Source organism: Apaloderma vittatum, unplaced genomic scaffold (genome assembly GCF_000703405.1).
Source record: "Apaloderma vittatum isolate BGI_N311 unplaced genomic scaffold, ASM70340v1 scaffold36845, whole genome shotgun sequence".
Taxonomy (NCBI): Eukaryota; Metazoa; Chordata; class Aves; order Trogoniformes; family Trogonidae; genus Apaloderma; species Apaloderma vittatum.
The window spans coordinates 26,917-48,108 of NW_009717341.1; the positions used below are offsets into that span (position 1 = coordinate 26,917).

A 21,192-nucleotide genomic window follows, 5' to 3' on the forward strand; every position below is an offset into this window, starting at 1 on the left:
TCAATTTATGCTTGACCCACACTATGGAAACAAAGAGAAGTATCCATGCCCTTACATTTCGGGTTCCTTACAGCTATAAGTGAGTGCCACCTACATAGTTAAAAGCGACAGTAAATACAGCCCAAAGATTTCAGATGCCCAGGCCAAGTAAAGAAAGTCTAGAAGGTTTCTGCTTTCTGTCACCATAGTCTCAAGAGGCAAAGGAAAGAAGATCTGTACCTGTGGAACACTCAGTGTGCCTACATAGATCCTATCACGTGCCTTTTATCAGTTCTGATTTGATTTTTAAATTGTATTCCACTATGTCATGTTGCAGAAATACAGCTAGATATTGGATTTTGGGGTGGAGACAGATGAAAAATCCTTAGTTGTAAGGTGTTTCTCATCTTAAAATTAGCATATCATGTTAGGGGCTACTTGAGGAACAGAGCTGAGAGTTACTATCTTTTATTTAAAGGAATCTCCTTTGACCAGCCACCAGTTTACACGTGATTTTTTTGTCTCAAAACTGGGAACTTTTAAGTTATACACATCTCTGAGAATAGCCTAGAAAGTAAAGATACTCTGCTTTGAGGCAGGAGAGAAACTACACAGTTCTCTCTCCCATCCTGTAATAATAAAGCACTCCTAAGTGATAACTGTGGGAATTTTGGTTTAATTACAGTGCTCTGAATGGCAAAGAGCTGTACACAACAAGAGCAGTGAGACCCACGGTGCCATTATCTGCACAAAAGGGAATTACAAAGCTCTGGACTGTCGTTTCTCATTTATCTAGGTGCCGTAAGTCTTTTGCTAAAACCATTTCTCAATTAGTAAGATGAATGCACATCTTTAATCCCCCTCATAATTTTACGAGTACATCAGTGGTCTCCAGGTTTTATTCATGCATAATAATAATATGCAACTATGTGGATATTATTACAGAGTCAAAGGCAGCAAAATTTGGAACTCATGGGAGTTGAGCAGAGCACACCTTGAAATTAATGTAATGCCATAACATACTGATAATAGTTGCTACCTTTGAGCTGTACACTCAGTTCTAGTTATTTATCTTGGTTTAAAATGAGCACAGCAGAAATGTGCCAGCTCACAGATGAAACAGTGTTTAATAAAGGATTAAGAGATTTTCTTACCAGGAAATAGGGTTTTTTTTAGAAATGAAAGCCAAAAATTGAGACACGATAGAGGAAGCTAAAAGGATAAAGGGTACAGAGCTGATTTGATAGTCCTTTCTGTTTGCCTTATCATGGTACAAGCACAAAAAAACTCCATTTTATGTCAAAAACAACAGTCTTCATATCTATTGTTGCTATCAACTCCAAGTATAACCATAGGCATGAGCTGTCAGAGATCCTTCAACAACTGTCATGAGTATGGACAGAAATGAATCAGTAGGAGATGGTATTTAAGAAGAGACTTCTGAGCAGGTTATGGGATCAATAGGTAACTGTCAGGGAGAGAGTCTTTGTTGGCTTATTTGCAGAGAAGAGGGTTATTCTGGGCCTTCTTTGTTTATTTTAACTTTACTTCAGATGATCTTATTTTGGGTGAAGTTATAGGCCATGCTCCTTAACCACAAATGTGATCTTGTCTCGCTAAAACAGGGAAACTAGGAAATACTGTGGCACTCCTATAAGTATTAAGAGGATACCTAAGAAAAATTTAAATCATTCTTGTAGCAACTATTCTGTTGGGTAGTAGTTACATAACTTTACAGTATTCTTTATTTTAAATTAAAATCTACAACCAAAATCAGTATACCAGTAAGATTATGCCATCATGATTATTAATAACTATACATTCATGATGGTTACAGAGGCACACATGACAAGAGAGTTTTATTTGAAGGGAAAAAAAAAGGAATCAGGTTTCAGTGCCATTTCTCAAAGAACTACAAAATTAAAAAATAATATGAGTTAAACCCCCCCACATTTTTAAAAAAATTGATTGTAACCCTAATATTAGTTAGAATATTTTTACAAAAATTTAAACGTATACTACCCTCAAGTTTATGAAGTGTTACCCACAGTACAGGGTTTATCCATGGCCAGAATATTAGAGGTTTTGGAAGGAAATACACCTAATTTCACTCAAGGCACTTAGAATTGCAGTTCCCTCTATGATTTAATGTTGAAACCTACTGTCTTATTCAATGGACTGCTAAGCCTCTGCTGTCTGGATTTTTTTTCACCGTTTTTGCAGAATTTAAAAATCTTTTTTTCATCAGAAAATTAACTCAGTAAAACTGAAATAGTATAAAGTATTATGTAAACTAAACAGTCACAGGTAAATACTATTGCATTTTCAATACAGTAGGGGAAAAAAAATTATTTTTGCAGAGCATTGTTAAACTTCATTCTGACTGCAACAACAGGATTTTTCTTTTGGTAACATTTCCTGCAGAAGAGAATAAAATTTCCACATCTCAGTTCTGTCCGTGCCAGAATAGACTGAGCATCCCTCCCAGCGGCTTCCCTTTGGGCCGGTACCGGAACCCTGAGATGGCCTCCTGCCCCACTGCAGCTCAGCCTGGGTTTTGCTCGTAATGCGCTGGGTTTGTCTCGCCTGAGAGCAACTGAGTTTGGTAATGCTGTGTTTATTTGACACCGTTTAGTCACCAAATAATGTCATTTTGATTAGTCCCAAACTGGTTATGCATTCAGACGCGGTTCACCAAGTTTGTTTGGAAAAGTGACTGTGATGCTGGATTCACAAGACAGGCTGACTCATTAGACCGCAATGGGGTGCATTAGATCTGGGCACGTGTACAGCAACAGATGCCTCCCGCAGTGGATTTCAGATCTGCATAGCACGTGTCCCGTCACTGCAGCATCACCCAGGAACATCGCCAGTCATGATGAACACACAGTTCTCCAAAAAGCCAGTCCCAAATACCTGTCTTAGTGATCCTGTGTTTTACTTCGTTCCTGCCCTCACTTCCTTACTCTTAAAATGAGAGTTACTACCTCCCTTGACTTACTAGAAGAGCGAATATAGTGATGTGTATCTGGTGTACTGAATATAGTAAAATTCATGAACCAAAAAGCTGCTGAGACAGTCTCAAAGCTATTCTACCCTCCAGCCTATTTCAAATGAAATAAAAGCCATGTAACAATTTTGTGGATTGTGGTCTGAAGAGGTATGCTTGAAGAAGGATGACCTGGGAGACAGGGGTAGAAGGATAGAGGCTGGTGCTACCTGGGGTGTGGAAGTAGATCTGAGGGAGGGGGGAGGAGGGGCTGGCATGATGCTGAGTGCTGCCGAGAGAAGGCACATACTGAAACAGGAGGCCAAGAGACACCTTGGGCCTTAATCCTTACCTGGATCTCAGGAGGCTGCTGGAGTTGCAGTAAAAAACCTTCTCACTTTTTCCTCCATCTGCTCCTCCATAGCTGAACTTCACAGAAGTGTTGCTCCAAGAGATAAACACCATCACCTCTCGATGTGGTGTCTCCTGTGCTAGGTCTTAGTGGGAGAAAGATCAAGAGAATACAGAATTTTAAACTGTTTTCATCATCTTACAAAGTTTTGATAGCATACAAGAGGTGAGTCTAAGTCTGTAAATGATGGATTCTGGGAAATTCAGCAGCCTTGACTTGAATTCTGAGAAGTTTGGTAAGAACTCTGAAGTTACTAAGTAATGTAGCAACATGTTAAATACATGAACAGCACTACGCTGCCCCAAAGAACCTGTCATCTGATAATTGCTTAGGGTACCAGCAGAGAAATGATTGATTTGGGCAAAAATCATCCTAATGTAAGCCATCACCTCAGCTCTTCACTGGGTAGCATTTTCAGCAAAAGCACACTGGCACGAAAAGGCAGAGACTGAATCATGTTTTTCTCTCCTACTGGGAAGCATTAACAAGGAGTCAAAAAAATCTCACACTGCCTCAAAACCAAGTTGTACCTGTTGTATATGTAAGGAAAACAGCCAGTTTCTCTGTTAGTTGTCCAACTGGTTTATGATTAAAAGAAATATTTTAAAATGTTGAGATTTGAGTGAAATGTCTTGTACCACTGTGTAACAGACTCAGCCGGCATTTCCTTGAGAATATTTATGAATATTAACTTTGTAAAATCTGAAGGGGAAGTAGTCTGAATTCCTGGGAGCTATGCCAAGAGATTTTGAATCCAGGGAAGCAGCACTCTCATGATCTGCAAACACAACTAGAGTACAGATCTCCTGGAATTTAACCTCAGTTAGCAGTTCTCTTTGCGTTTGTGACACACAGCACAGTCACTGCATGCCTCGTGTTACCAAGGTAAGGCATGCTGGTGGAGTGTACTGTGTAGCTCAATCAATACTTGCAAGATGATGGTCACGCATAGGCAAGACTGTAATGTTCATCATGATAGATCTAGTTTGCAGAGTGAGCATAAAGTGCAGTCATAAAAGCTTTCTTCAGAACAGCAGGGAGCCAATGGGTTCTGAAAACCACGTAAAAGAACAAAACTGTAGGTAACAGCACCCAGTCTGAGTCATATCTGAAAAATGTCCTGGTCCACAAAACACCTCAGAGTACTGTGACTACTAGGTCCTTTTTTGCACCAGCAGTGGAGGTCAGCCCTCACACATGTGGACACCGTAGGGTCGAGGAGCCCTTTCTCTCCTACAAAATAGTCCTGTACCTCTTCCCTGGCCAAACAGCAATGGTCCTGTCACCAGGAGATCTTCATCTCCTCTTTTCATACAGATTCATGTTGTTTATACGTGACCTGGACTCCAAATTTTGTCGCTATTGCCATAGATGGTCATTTCTTAAGTAAGCCAAAGTAAAAAGCAAAGCAAAACAAAACAAAAACCTGAAACCTCACATGGGAAAGAACATCGACTGAAAGGTGCTTTTCCTGGTGCCTTGGCTAGAAGTGGGAGCTCAGCCAATAGTCATGGCTGGATAATTTTCATGCCTCAGTTCAGTGGGAGTTAGGCAGCAAAATGATTTTTAAAATGTGAAACCAAGCGTAGTTTAATTTAATCAGTTTTGAGACTTCACATTTAGGATTACTAAGTGTGAAGTCTCAAAACTGATTAAATTAAGAATAGTTTTGTGATAGGGTAGGTCTTTCCCTTTTTTAGATACTCTTTTTGTCAAGACCAATGTCTTTTCTATAATTTATCATCTCCACCATTTCCTAGAAGAAACTTCTTAACGTTTCAAAGCATTTCTGCCATTTAAAGCACTGTGGGAGTTTTTAGACAAAACATACTGATTTTGCATTGGCTAGTAGTTGACTGTGCTGTCTGCATTTAAACCCGGATTACCTCTACCAGCAATCCCAGAAATTAGATATCTGCAGTGTTCAGTTCCGTACAAGAGTCTCTCACAGTCTGTTTCTGAAGGTACAACAGCAGCTGTGCCATTTAGTATTTCCAGCAGTACAGTGTGTAACTGCTCAGGCAGACCCATCACGGCAGCCTGCCAAGCAATCACGACAGCAACGACACAGATTTGTTCTCTCTTATTTCTTTTCATACTGACACTGTCATCTTATCTAAGCTTGTCATAGAGCATTGGGTTCAAAATCATGAACATCTTGAAATATCTGTATTTTCTGAGAACAGCGTCCTTCTGCAGTATCAAAACATGCCATTTGCTTTTTCTTCCTAAAATAAAAATACTCACTTCAGCTCTGTGCTGCATGGAGGATTTTCATGGACTATTCTTTTTAGGAGTCCTGGCAGCTCTTCCTGCCTGTTATCTATGGCCAGAAGTTAGCTGATCTATCAGTTTTTACAGGAAACCAAATCAGCAAATGTCACATAGGCAGCTAAGCAGGATATAGTAAACCATGCTCCACATATACATCCCATGCTTCCTTTACAGTCTGAAAACGGGGACCCAAGTGGTGAACAGCAAATGTAGGTATAGTGTGGAAAAGCTGAAGTGCTTCATAAATCATAAAACATGATTTTCCAGCAAATGTAAGCAATTGAAGATGAACACTGAAGTGCTCAGGATATCGCGTGCCATAGGAGTTAGAACACTGTTCAAAAAGACTTGTCTGTATATATCCTTAATTTTTGTTTGTTTTAATGGTTCTCCTGGATGAGGTACTTAAATACTGCACCCAAACTCTCTTCACATTATAGAACATGCTGTAATCTTGATTTCACTCAGAGCTCTGATTTATTTTACATCTTTTGTAACTTAAAGAGGTTATGTTTTACACAGAGTTAAAACACTGTTCGGTTTACAGAAAATTGAGGGTTTCTGTGGCTGAATCCTCTCTATACAAAGCACACGTGTCCTAGAAACAAAGCTTTATTATTAAAGATTCATTTATTTGCACATAGTCATCTTCCTTCTTTGTCTCTTCAGATTGCATCAGCCACTGCAAGTGCTAGTTTGCTTTTTTCCTTCATTCTCTCCACCACTCTTAAGCCCTTGAGACCCTACCCCACAAGTCATACCCAACTCAAGGGAAGCCAATGCCAGAAAAATTTAGCAGTGAAGTCCTAAGAAAATAGTTTAAATCCATTTCATCATAATGTCTTCCTTATCATTGCTACTCCAAAGTACAACATTACCCAAAAAGATTGACAAAGATTGACTTATCCCGTATTTTACCACAGATACCTTAAACAGCTGCCCCTTTGGTTCTGTTCTGCAAGACAAACAAGTGATAAAATATCCCAAATAGTTGTAGTGAGCTGTGGATACAAATCTGGTTCAGCTGAGAAATTCAGACAAAGTAAGCATATCTGGGTAATTATGACAGGCTAGATCTGCAGTAAAGATCTGTTTCATAGCACAACATCCTTCCTAGTTTTGCACTGGGAGTCACGATCTATGAAAGATCAGAGAATCAGTGAAGCAAAGATTACTATCCATGCAGAGCATATGCTAGAAGTGACATCTTTATCAATACCTGAATACAGTGTCCTCCTATTAAAGACACTAAAGACCCTCCTCTACCAACTTACTCAAATGAAATACAAAGTGTTTAGGATTGCACTGCTGATACTGGACTGATTTTTATTCTTTAAATAATTTAACCTAGGACTATTGTACCTCAGTGATCCTTTTTTTCCCAAGGGACAATTCAAAACTTTGTGCTTCCAATGGAAATAAAAAAATAAGATCTTGATATTCTGACAAAATCCTCACAAAAGATGGTCTGAAATATTCCCTGGATATGTAGACAATGCTACAGTCTTGTAGGATGGATCCCAAAGCTTAGGAGAGAATCATGAAAGCGATTTTTTGCAGCCTTTGTTGATCAGAAAGATTCTGAAGTCTAGAGGACTTACTGCTGTGGAACATGTGGTAGGGGTGCTGATGGTAGTGAGCCAAGAGGTCACGTTCCTTAATAGAGCAGTGGAACATGGAGAAAACAAAATCGCATATGTAGAAGGGCAACACTATTTTCCATAACTGCTGCCTATACATGAAACTGTTTTGCAACTGTAATAGCAACAGGTTTGCTGTTAGTAAGGATACAGAAAATTAACTCCAGACAGCAAAATTAGCTACCAGACAGCATCTAAGACCTTCCAGTCCCTCATCTGTGATGAGCAAGCACACAGGGCCACATTCTGTCCAGAGCACTATTCCAAAATGCTGATGTGAAGTCGCGCCTTTTGTGTCATCCCTTTGCATACCGGTAGCTCAGATAGTGAAGGTCCCTGTGAGCATGGATATTTGGATCTGGATTTCTTGGAACGCATCCAGAGAATGTGTGCTGCTTATCCTACTTTTTATCAAAAATATGAACTGAAAGTTGTTTCTAACCAGAGCTGCTAGTTATTTTGTTTCATCTCCGACTCGGATGTCTTCCAGATAAAAAGGAGGGAGGAGTTACAAGATTATAAAATAAATATAGTCAGCAGCAGCATCATACAGGTAAGACAGGAGCTTCAGTCAACATTATTATACAAATCCACGTCAGACACATTCTGATTCTGCACATGTTCAAACTGTTTAAGCAAGGCAATCCTCTTGGAACTTAGAGGAAGGGGAACTGTGAGTGTTCTGAAGCATTTTAAAAATCAAACTTAGTTAAAAAGCCAGTCAGAGACAAGTAACCATAAATGATGGCAACAAGATTCTTGGCAGACCGCAGGAGCACTTTGCAGCAAAAAACTCAATGGTGAACCATTATCTCCAAACACTGATGAGAGCCATGCATCAAACAACTGGCTGCAGCCTGAGAGACTTGCTGGGAATTGGCACCAGTAATGTTGGGGTTTGTTAGGAGAAAAATAAAAGTAAAACGCAAACACAGGAAAGAGTAGGAGGCAAGACAGAAAATATGAGAAAAATGTCGAGATCACCATGGTTTTGAGTGAAACCGAGTTATTGATTTATTTGAAAAAAGAGCCAATGCAAATGGGAGGCAGAAAAGACTCACTGTTTCCACCTAATACTGAATTAAATAAAATAAAACAAAAAAAGGTTGTTGGAAGAGGCTTGTTAAACAGAGTATTTTGAAGACCAGGATGGGCACTCCCAGCATGATTACAAATGTGCTGCACTTGGACCCATTGCTAACTCTGTATTTTACGTATGTGATTCTCTTTTAGCTGGGAGTTGCCTTTATGTAAAATCTATTACCAAAAAAAATATCATTAAGATTACTCAAAATAACAATAATAGAAAACTGAGAAGGGAACAGATTAATAACACCATGATAAAAATCCAGAAACATAATGGATTATGCTTAAGTGGAAACTCTTACAAAGGTCTATTACAAATTCCACTTCTTAACAGAGTCAGCTAATTAGGCAGACAGACATTTCCGTCAGAATACTGTGTTCAGCACAGTATGGCACTTGGAAAACAATGACTTCCAAAGGAATTCATTTACTTTTAAACACTTAAATCTATTCTATTTGCTCTACCTAAATGATACAATTAAAATAATTAGAACAGCTTCCTCCTGAGTAAAGTATGAGAAAGAAATGAAGAGCTGATTACAAGATTTTGGTTGCGGTCTTTAGAAATGTTCCACAACAAAATATTCTTCTAGCGTTTTATTTTCAAAGATGAGGCCAGGACATGTCAAAAGAGAATAGTCCCAGCAGTACTGACTGACTGACTTATTCTTGGAAAAGCTTAGAGTCTTCATCTACCTGTGTGGTAATAATTGCAACCATTCCATAATGCTTAAGAAGTTATCATTGCTAGCTACTCGGAATTTGTCTGCTCACATTAATTCACTGTAGAATGAAGAAAAATACTTTATTTTCAAAGCAATTCATGGTGTTCCGGAAGTACATCCCCAATTTGTCACAGATTTAGAAACTTTTTTTCCAGGAAGTTGCAGAAGCAACCTGTGCACTTGAAGGACATACATTATATCTCCCAAAATGAAAGTAACATCTAAAAAATCTAGACCCAAACTTTGATAAATGCATGGTTGGAATAGCCTGCTCTTAGACTATTAACAATCGACTTCGTCCTACATTCCTCCTCCACCCCTTCATCCATCCATCATAGGAAGTCCTTAGTGACAAACTAGAGTTGAAAGAATATACAAAGTCTCTAGCAGAGACAAAAGAGACTGAAAAAGCCATTAAGCACATGGTCTAGTTGGAATGAAAGCTGAAGTCATCTCTAGGACTGTATAGGCATAAGCAAATTCTCAAAAGTAACACACAATGTGCAGTTGTGAAAGTTTATGATGGACTTGCCACACATACTAAAGTAATTGCCTTTCTGAATCCTGTACACAGATAAAAATAGCAAATAGGATACAATTATCATTAAACCATTTGGAACTAAACTTTGGTCACCAAGAACAGAGGTGGTCTATTTCTGGGTTGAAACCTGGCCAATTCCCATGTGAAACTGTATCACTGATGAACAAAAAATAAAGCCAATCAGAAAATAGCAATTCAAAGTTAATGGCAAGGTGCTACGGGAAGAATACACTGTAGGACCAAGTGACGTTACAGAGACTTGAAAAATACAATTATAGCAGCTGTGACTGAACCCATGATGAGAGAAAGAGTACTTCAAAGATTAAAAGGCATTTCAGAAAACAACTTAAAGGCTCTACAGCACACTTGTATTACTGTGGAAAAACAATCTACAGAGTAGAAATGTCCAAGTATAGAAAAATATCTATGTATAAATAAAATTAATTCATTTTATTATATACTAACCATTAGTATTTCTGAGCTTGCTTGTTGTACAGATCAAGTATGAGCAACTACAGGAAAGGTGGAGTTAGCCATTAGGAAACACAAATAATATATGGAACTGATTGAATTTTACAGGAGAGCTGTGATTTGGATTCTTTGCGTTGCTGTTGCTGAAATACAGGGCACCTGTGAGTACTGCTCAGCTCAGCGCTGGTTATGGATACGAGGTTAAATGCTTGCTACCTACTATCCGTCCTGAAATAAGAAACCTGAGCAACAAATCTGGTGTCAATTTGAGCCTCATGGACAGACAAATTCAAGGGAGCTTAGTCTTTGCAAGAGATAAAACTGAGGACTGTCTGAGCAACTGAGGCAAATAGCTGCCCCCTGAAGCAATCAGTGGCACTCTGAAACCTTGGAAAAGAACAGCTAACGTTTACAGGAAGCCTTGATTATCCGGAAGATAAGAAGTGCTCCAGAGTAGAAAGCACGTCTGTTCTGAGAGAGAACAAGCTTACTAAGATAAATTACTAAATTATAATTATCCACTTTACAGTTAAGTAGGCAGGGGGAGTGCTACTTGAATGTCATCATCCACACAATCAGATAATATAAATCACGATTCCACAGAAGCTGGGAGAAATTTGTTACAAAGCGATATTGTGCACTCTCTTAGAGCAAAAAACTCTTGCTATTTGTTTTTCCTCACTGCACCAGGAGGAAAAAGAACCCTCTGAACAAACACACCCCTAACAAGAGTCTTTTAGACAACACCTATGGTTTCTCTGAAAATCACCTATGTGAATGTTTCAATAGCACATTTCAGTGAGGTGGTTGGTGCCAACACTGTGTTCTTAGACAGCTGCAGAAAACCGTGAATCACAGACTTCCATTTGTTCTTATGTAAAACACCATATTTTTATGTAAATCCGAATACCTATATTCCTCAGGCCACTTGTTCTTTCTTTTTTTTTTTTTTTGATGCAAGGTTTGCCTAAATGAAATCTTCCACAATTCTCCAGCATCAGCTACAAGAGCATATCACCAGGGGAACAAAGAAAAAGACTAATTAAAGGAAATTTTCACAAGTCTAAAATGCATTAAAACCAAAGGATCTAAGTCTTCACACTCCTTTGTGAAGTACAGTAAATGGGGACAGTCTGACACATAGTTTGTGAAAGTAAACATGCTGCGTCATCCACAAATACCTGAGGATGCATGAGTCAACGCAGGTGGCTAGAAATAGATTCCAGTGTGACTTCTTCAGTAGCAGTCAGGGCAGATTTGTTTACTTATTAGTACATCAGGCTTAGAACACCACTATTGAATATGCTATATAAAAGTAAGTGGCCCAGACATGGCTATATTAAAGGGTTCCAATTTTTGATATGTGTGCTTCCTGTAATCAAAAATTGCTAAATAGAGACCCTGACCAGTCAGATGAGTTTTTACTCGTGAAGTGTGTCAGGCTGGTGGCAGGATTTACCAACTGCACAACATGTTCCTGTTGGATTCAGCACCTCTGTGAGGTGCACCCAAAGTACAACTGCTAAGGTAGCAGATGTCACCAGTCCCGGGAGCACATGGCATAAACACCAGCCTACACTGATTTTCGAAATCAAAGGCACATGCAAAAGGACTCCAAGCTCAAGCTTAACAGGCTTAAGCTAAGTCAAAGCAAAATATGAGGTGCTACAATCACTAGATTCCTTATCATTTTATATCAATCAACTCAAGATGCTCTCAATCTACAAGATGCTCTCAATCTACAACTAGAAAAAAAATTCCCCCCCAATATGAATTTCTATATTACAACATGTTACCCATGTATATTCACAACACTGATATGAATTTTTAAAAATGCAAATCAGCCTTAAACAGTGGTAGTTTCTCCAGAGGTTCTCTTACAGCGGCTTATTTCTTATTTCTCACTTAAAACGCAGATAATGATCAGCATCAGCCAAAACAGTCTTGATTTAAAAAAATCCAGGTAATTTAGTTTTTCAAATATTGTGAGAGATAAGTCTTATCCTGCAATGGAGTAGCATAAGATTTTGAAAAACAGCTACATTAGTAAGTCAATGCATTAAGGCTCTCAGCTTCATAATGCAAAATGACTGGTATGAAGAGAGAGATTAGATATGAACCAATTCATCAAGAGTTTAAGTGAAGATAGTTGGTTTATTCTCCTGAAACACAGATTGATGCTTATTTTACCTGTTGCCCAGATTCATGGCAGCTGATTTTACTGTAAATACTATGGAACAAACTCGCAAACTATGTTTTCATCACAGGCATCTCATCAGAAACACATTTTCTGTCTAAAAGAGAGTGGCAGTAAATCAAATTCATCATTAATTCCCCCCTTGCTGTTCCAAATTGGAGACATTACATGTTTCATTTCTACACAACCGGTGGCACTTTTGTCAACTGAATTGATATTCTCTCAAAACACAGAAACATTTTTTAGAAAGAGATGCTAAGAACAGGACAAATTGATCATCTGCTGCCCATTGCTTCCAAAGTCCCGTGCTGATCTTGGATACTTACATTCGTTTAAGCAAGAAACCTATGAAGTTTAACACTGTTTTAAGAACACAGCATACATCTGATAAGAGTACAGAGTTTCAACGGTGACAGTATTTTAAGCAGTAATATAGATTCACAAACCAGGCTTTAGCCTGTTTTTCAGCTGTATTCCACATAGATCAAACAACCAAGTTTTACATTTCTTTGTGTTACTGTCATCAGAAATGGAATTAACTGTCAAATAACTGCACAAATTAAGTGTCAAGTTGCCATAGTATTTGCTTATTGATTTGGAAGCAAATTTTCGAGTGTACAGATACAGTTGTGTTCCCTTGCTACCACCCCTTTAAAATATTCATGCCATATTTCTTACTGAAAGAAAGAGAATGTGCAGCGTATTTGAAATAAGATGTCCAATGTATTAGTTGGACTTTATCTGAAGGAGTCACAGAACCATACAATCGTTTAGGTAGGAAGAGACCTTTAAGACAGAGTCCAACCATTAACCTAGTGATGTTAGGTCCACCACTCAGCCATGTCCCCAAGCACCTCATCTACATGATAAGTCGCTGACAGATTAAAAACTTTCAAAGGAAAAATAACATCATCTATGTGTAAGCATCATACAAAAAAATCCCCACAAAAAAAACCCCTCAGAGAAACCAAAAACCCACCTCCAACCCACCTTAAATCAAAAAACTTGAGTTAAGTACTTCTAACAGGCCTTGTCTACTGCATCTCCAAGTCCTTCCAGCAAAGGAAGTTCTTTTCCGATTATTCTTCCGTGAAATTTATAAATTGACTTTGCAACATAATCAACTAAATACTCCAACTTTAATATTTTGCATTCATACCAAAAACAATTAACAGTTTTTACAAATAGTGTTATTTACTAAAACAATTCTTGTACAACAGAGCAGTATATCTAAATATATACATATGCCAACATCAAAGGGAGCATCAAAACCAACGAAACCAAAAATGCACTTTGCTATTGTGCACATTTTATTAAAACCAAAGCAGATTGCAGCAGGCTTCTTCTGTCTTTTAAGACAAAGACAAAAATTATTTGGATTTCCAGAAGCACATGCAGAGTAGAAAAACCAAAAACTCCCACCACCTTTTTGCCAAGGTAGCAGCATGAAAAGTGAACTTTAGATCTGCAACTTTAAATAGTAGCAAATGAAATGCTTTTAAACACAAACATCCTAATTCAAGAAACAAGGCTTCAAAAACATACCTAGTGTTTTTTTACATGTTGAAGCAAAAAGTTCAAATGTCAAGGCCTTCCTATGTTTTACTCTGGTGTTGGATAGTATACACATGAAGGTCAATACTCTTCACTGCAGCTGAAAATGAAAAAGGATGAGCTGTAGCGTGGAGCTGTTCAGCTTTACTAATAACTAATTGAATAACAGAGTCAAAAATTATTCTGCCTGCTGTTAGCAATGGAGAGGTTTGTAACTTTTACTTTATCTTTTTCTTTAAAATAAAAATCTCCTCCCAGTTTTTAACTGGAAGAATTATGCTCCCTATCTCCTCAAAACAGACAGATGCATCTTTCCCGAAGGCAGCTGCAGTTATGTAATTCAAAGTGCCATGGCAGCTGCTGTAGTTAGGGATGTTCTTCTTCATTCTGTCTGTGAAACCCAGCAGACAAGGAATAAGGTAAGACCTTTATATGTAAAACTGAAAAAATATGTTTGAAATATGAGTGAAAAATAAGGTAAGTGATATTAGAGAAAATACTAAAAAAATTGGAGAATGAGGTATTAAGCAGTTCTCCAGTGTAAATCTGATGTTCCTGCCATCTAGATGAAATCAGAGAACTACAATAGCAGCCTAGATTTGATTAGCAAAATATCTACATGCCATTAAAAGCAAATTTCTCTCCTTTGTTACATCTAAGCATCTACAATCTGGCAGAATTCTCTGAAGGTCCAGTTCCACAAATTCATTTCAGTTCATCTCGCCTCAAAACTCACAAACGGTAACTGTACCATGAGGGCAATATGCCTTGTTCAGAAGCACACATTAATTCTTCTATTTTGTTCCATTTTGCTGTTGGTTTACTGTTGTCTATATATGCTTTGACCAGTGAAATTAAATCCGTATCTACCTGGGTAGCAGTTAATGGAGGTGGGTAAATATGTTGCCACTGTTCCTGCAACTGCACACTCTGGAACACCGTGCTGTGACATCGGTAGCAAATTTTAACAAGCTGCCTCACTATTTTTCCTGGGATGCTTTACAGTAAGTCTTATTAAATCCATATCTACCTGGGTAGCAGTTACTAAATGGAGGTGGGTAAATATGTTGCCACTGTTCCTGCAACTGCACACTCTGGAACACCGTGCTGTGACATCGGTAGCAAATTTTAACAAGCTGCCTCACTATTTTTCCTGGGATGCTTTACAGTAAGTCTTGACATCTTGGTTGTGCCCACATAAACTGAGATAACACACATGGGTAAACAAGCTTTGTTTATAGAAGTGAAACGCACTGAAGGCACTTTCCAGAGTTTGCCCCAGTTCATGATAACCAAGACACTAAAATACCCCTTTCTGAAGTTAATTTTTGTATTCCTTAATGAAAGAGGTAAGTAACAATGAGTTATAACAAACTGTTATGAAAACATTTTAGCCTTACATTGACAATCTACACATAAATAAAGAAGACATTAAAAAATGAAGTGTTCTACTGGAACACAAATAACATATCACCTCCAGGGATTCTTAGCTTTCAAATAGATTAACTTTCTAACACTTTATTTTCCAAAAAGCTGTACAGTAGCTGTACATATACTTTCCCCCTCTCACCCATATGTCAGTGTTCAATACCATAGTAAAACAGAACATGTGAATTTGGTCAAAAAATGCATAAACAAAGTATCTCATAACAAATCACAGCAGAAAAGCCCCAGTATTGGCATCTCCAGGTTCATGACACTAAACCAGCAGAGAGCAGGTGAACTGTAATGTAATTGCTAAACTATCAGTTAAAGAGGATACAGGAGAAGGAATGAATGAAATCAGTGCAATGACAGCATCTAGCAAGGTAGTAGGAGGCATTACTTTAGACTATCCAGCATCTGGGACACAACTGAGCGAGAAGATGAAATAACCTTTGATAAATGAGAAAAAGAAACATCAAGCAATACAGATCTGCATTCAAATTAATATGAAATGGAACATTTAGGATGTGACCGAAACACTAAGACTCAAAATCTAAAACTCTAGTGCTCTACTGCACCAACTGTAAACAATGAAAAGAGATTCTAAGTCAGCTAAAATTCACAACGTGTCACAGGAGATACCTTAGAGGAGTGACTTTATTAATGGCATGAAGGAAAAATAAAGTGTCCATCTTTGTTTTCACAACTTTTATTATACTGGATTTATAACGGCATTGCATTTTAGAAAGTGTTTTTGGTCACGATGAACACAAATGAAAGATGATTTTAATTTTCTTAAAGATGGATAAATGCCCAAAATAAGTAAGTTGGAAAGCAGAATAACTTAAGATACACATAATTTTTCAGTGTTCAAAGGAGAAACCAGGAACAAGCATTTCTGCATGTTAAGGAAAGAAGACGTCAAAAATTTTAAAAACAAAGGCAAATTAGTATCAAAAAGTATTTTTGCTGAGTCATTTCTGCACAGAGGCTCCCTAGGCCCTTATCAGCAAACATGTGACATAACATGAAATCATAAGAATAGAGATAGTCAATGTCAACCGGACTATTTTGATGCTTGAAGCTTTTCCCTGAATCAGGGCCTAAGAACTATGGAGTAAAAAGTTATTTTTACTTTTGTATAGAAATTACACACTTCTGTACATACTGTTTCTTTGATTTTGGAATAGGGTACTTAAAGCATACAGAGAACAAACTCTAAATGATACTACACACCCTTCCTAAAGAAAATCACCTCTTTAATCTCTTTAAAATGATCTATGACCATATCTTGTACAGACCTTTTTTTTCTTTTTTTTTTAGTATTTCCTTTCAAATTCCCCAGATTTTTGTGGTAACACCAAGTACTAAAGTAATGACAGTTTGTGAGACTTTAAAAATTCTGGAGATAAACAATGTATGAAAATACTACTATCAAATCAATCAACTGGCTAGAACATCTCCAACTAGAACACATCAGCTATGGGCACGTTTTATAATCACCCCAGCTAGAAGTTGTGCAAGGTAGTCATCTGAAAGCATTAACAGGCAAAATACCAGTGTCTGTTAAGAGAGTGAAGCAAAGGCATGTTAGGTAACTGTGAACAGATGCAGGAGTGTATGGGATAACCAAGGTCAGCTTATAACGTACAACTGCAACATCTAATTTCAGAAGCATCACGCTGAAGTACATAAAAGCGAACAATTTCTGATACACAAACTAAACAAGACTGAAAACACAGATGTGATGTTGAAGCCATCTAGTATTGCTCTAAGTGGAATTAGTCACTGGAAATGGTAAGAGGAAAGGAGGACGCATTAACAGATTGAAGAGAAATGCAAAGTAACAACAGTCTCTGTACATTAAACTTTGATCAAGCATACTTAAAATGCTCCCTTCCATTACCACATTCTTTTTTGCAGCACCTCAGCAACAGAAAGTATCATGTTTTAAAGAGCCACCTGGCTAAGCTACTGAGAAATGCAAAGGTTTAAAAAAGGCTAATGCATGTTGCTGCAGAAGAGAATTCAAAGGAACCTGAAAGTGAATGAAAGTAAGATGCCTCATAATATCTTCATACTATAGGTGGGCTAATAAACTCAAACAGTACAACCAGAAATTGAAACAGATGTTTAAGGCAGAAGTGCTTGTGTCAGAACAGTAAACAGAACAAATTGCTAAGCAAGGCCACAAGAGATAAAATAAAGCCCTGAAGGTTTGTTCAGCAAAGCAATTTAAATGTCCATAATTCTCCATGTTCTAATTAAGAAGACGAATAAAGTAGTGCTATTCGTGTTGTGTGTTCCAGTTTAAAACTCCACCGCTTCTCTTCCAACTCAATTCCTGTCTTTGGTGCAATCTCCACCAACACATGTAGAATACAGTTCTGGTTGTTGTTGTAAAAAACAGCTTGGAAAAAATAAATTACATGCTTCTCATGATAAAATGCAAGATCCTGATCTGTTGCATGGTCCCGTGATATGTTTAGCAGCCTCTGAACAGTAGTTTTAAGTTATTAATTATATATGAAGCAGAATCATAATTTGCTGTTATCCCCCCCAAATCACTTACTAGTTAACTAGTTACTTTGGTAGACAAGCCATCTAACACTCATGATACGCTTGTGTTCATTTTGAGAAATAATGAAACCTAGACTCTGGTAAGTTTGTAAATTCATATGTAGACCTTAGCTTGTAAGTGTAACCATGATATGCAGAATTACTGCTTTTCCTGCATTGGAAAGACATCACATCTGTCATAAAACTAGACAAAACTATGAAACGTCATTGTCAGTTCATGATTAAAATAAAATAGTAAATTATTTTTAAACATTGTGTTAAATATATTCACATGATCACCATAGCTATACGAAATGGCCACTATTGCAATCACACACTATATGTACATAACATATATGCCACAACAGTTTGCAAGTGTGAGTTTTCACAGACTAGCCAATTTTACCAGACATAAATAATCTTGTACCAATTTTTAGGCATTTTAAAAGGAATTAAGTGTCCTAAATATATCCGTTCCTCTGCAAAATTAAAAAAAAAAAAAATCCTAAAAAGTCAGTGCAAATTGAACTTGTTCACCAAGATAGATTCTTATTAAGCTGAGAATAAACAAAGTTTAAGAGATTAAAGGAGGAAACTCATAGAACTGCCAACTGCCTTTCACAGAGGGTAAAGAAGATTAGGAATCGGAAGTCCTGGATCCTATAGCAGAGCCTTCTGCGAGTAACTATGCTGCGGCTGTTGAGGTGGCGGAGGCTGTGGTTGTTGTGGAGGTGCCTGTTGGCTGCCTGCTGCTGTCTGTGGCAGAGGTGGAGATGCTAAGTTATAGTTTGCCACCTGGGGCATATTAGTTCCAGCATTCTGATAAGCAGCAACATCGACAGTAGCAGATGGCGGAGTATACACTGAAGCCTGGTTAGAGTAAGTATTTCCAGCAACAGAGCCAACCATTGCACTGAAAAAAAAAAAAGAAAAAAAAAAGGTAAATTAAAAAACAGTTTATCAACAGGACAGTAATACTTTATTGCTTCTTGAAATGTTGGATATATACACACAAAAAAATCTCCTAACTTGGGATACCTTGCACGTTTAAAACTGTAGATAATAAATATTCCAATTAAAACTCAAACACACCCTTCGCTAGACTGAATTTATACTTCGTTTTATTTTAATATGCAACATGGAATCTCACCTATCTTCCATTCTATTCACGAAAAGATACCAAAACCCAACCAATTGTTTTAAATAGCAAAACAAGTCGGGTGAAAATGCAGAAACGCATTTGATCAATATATGCCTCACCACCCCAAATAGGTAACTTCGGAAGACAAATAAATACTTTGATAACTCAAGATCAATATCTCTATCTCTCCCAAGTTTATTTTATAAAATTACTTTATACAGACAGTAAAAAAATAAAATAAAATCAAAATTAAGAATTAAAAAAATAAAATCAAAAATAAAATCCCTAATCTTTTCCTAAGGTCAATTCAAAACGTTTTCACTGTATGGACAGCTTAGCCAAAGCTTGGCATCTTTGCACTTGTAGCTCCTTTACATGCAGAAGTTGTACAAGCCTTACTAAGTATTTATAGTCCATTCACTTCTTTTCCAATGAGCAGAATTCTCCCCATGCTTCCACAGTAAGACATGTGAATAAAACACAATACGATATATGCTGTCTCAGAAATCATGCAAAGCCAGCCAGAGCTTCAGATCATCTTCACTATTAAATGTATATTAAGCTATAAAAATGAAAAATAAAAAATGAAAATAAAAAATTTTAAAAAAATAAACTTTAAAATTAAAAAAGTCACATCTATGTAATTTTCTCTGATTTTTCTTTTATATAAAAGAAATATAGTTCCAGAAAAAATATGTATTTCTTACATTTAACAGTACAAACAGAGGAAATAATAAAAACAACAGAAAATTTTGAAGTTTCTTAGAAATTTTTACCAAATACAGGACACCAATAAAAAGCACACTAAAACAAGTTGCACTGAAGTATCTTACAGAAGTATAATCTTAAAAACAACTGAAAGAAAAAAAATCTCCTTTAAATATTATCTGTAGCCCTTTATGTTTAAACTTGAAAAGGAAAATATTTTAAATTACTTTGTGTACGAGGTCTGTGCAGGCTGCCCAGGCAGTACTGAGCTGGCAGATGGAGTAACTGTGCCTTGGCTGAGAGAAGAGAGCTGTTCAGGAGGAAGATTATAGCCTTGAATATGGCCCATCTGTGCACTCCCTGCCACCAAATATGCATTACTTTGAGGCTGCCCTGGATAAACCTAGGAAGTTAAAAAAAGGAATGTTAAAAATAAAACAGAGGAGAATTTGGTATTTATTATCTGACTTTAGAAATTGATGACAGCCTCTCAAACCTTTTAGTACGAATGTTTTAAGAGAAACCAAGTGGTTGTCTTCTATTAAACGTTGCAGTACAAAAAATTTACCGGATTTTCAAAGGATGCTATTTGCATTCCTAGCTTCATGCTCCAGTACCAAAAAAAATGAAAAAAATAAATCAAATAGATTACTGGAAAACTTGTATTCCAGATTTGATTTTAATGACCATCACTCATGCTAATTAAAGCTTCTACTTTTGAATGAATGTACCAAAGTGTTTAAATCACATAACAAATTGCAATCCAAAGCAGAACACTTTTTAACTTTGACTGTTAAAATGAAAAGCAAATAATGTACTGTTTTCATGTTGTTAGTTAACCTATCATTACATGTAACCATTGAGGTTGCAATTGCAAAATTGTTTGAGCAGGGCAGAAGGGAAAAAAAGGTCTTAAGAAAATTTCAAGTGAAAATAAGGGAATGGTTTACAACTAACTAGAGAAAAAGCTTGCTAGTAGATGTGTGTCAAGGGCTGACAGTGTGTCAGCTCTAATTAAATCAAGATTTAGTTTCTAAACCCTATGCTTTTGTTCAATTACACAAATTTTTGTTCAATTACACAAATTTTCAATTACACAAATTTTTGGGAAGGGAGTTGGCAGGGCTCATAGAGAGAGCTTTAAACTAGGTATGGAAGGGGGTGGGGGCAAAACCAGGACCAATGAAAAGGAGCAAGAATGTAACATGCCAGTGCTTGTCGGGGAGGAATGTAGTAGTAACAGGATCATACAATCTTGTAAATTAGCAAGGGATCAAAATGTCATACCAAGCTGCAAGCAGAACACAAGGGTTGTTGAGAGGATGGTTACTATGGAAACATCTGAGTATCATCAGGAAGGTGTTCGGGCTTCTCCCATCCAAAAGGTGACCCAGCTGAGGTGCATCTACACCAATGCACGCAGCATGGGTAACACAGGAGGAACTGGAGGCCATTGTACGGATGAAAAACTATGATCTAATTGCCATAACT

General features: G+C 37.3%; 1 protein-coding gene across 1 annotated transcript; it reads right to left on the reverse strand.

Moving 5' to 3' along the window:
• Positions 1–18,284: 18,284 nt before the first annotated feature.
• Positions 18,285–20,055, reverse strand: LOC104274260 (signal transducing adapter molecule 1-like). Its single transcript, XM_009869841.1, has 2 exons — positions 19,929–20,055; positions 18,285–18,765 (listed from the first exon to the last, which is right to left on the reverse strand). Exons 1-2 carry the CDS (start codon positions 20,048–20,050, stop codon positions 18,513–18,515), a joined length of 375 nt encoding a protein of 124 aa, XP_009868143.1. The 5' UTR covers positions 20,051–20,055; the 3' UTR covers positions 18,285–18,512.
• Between the last annotated feature and the right edge of the window lie 1,137 nt (positions 20,056–21,192).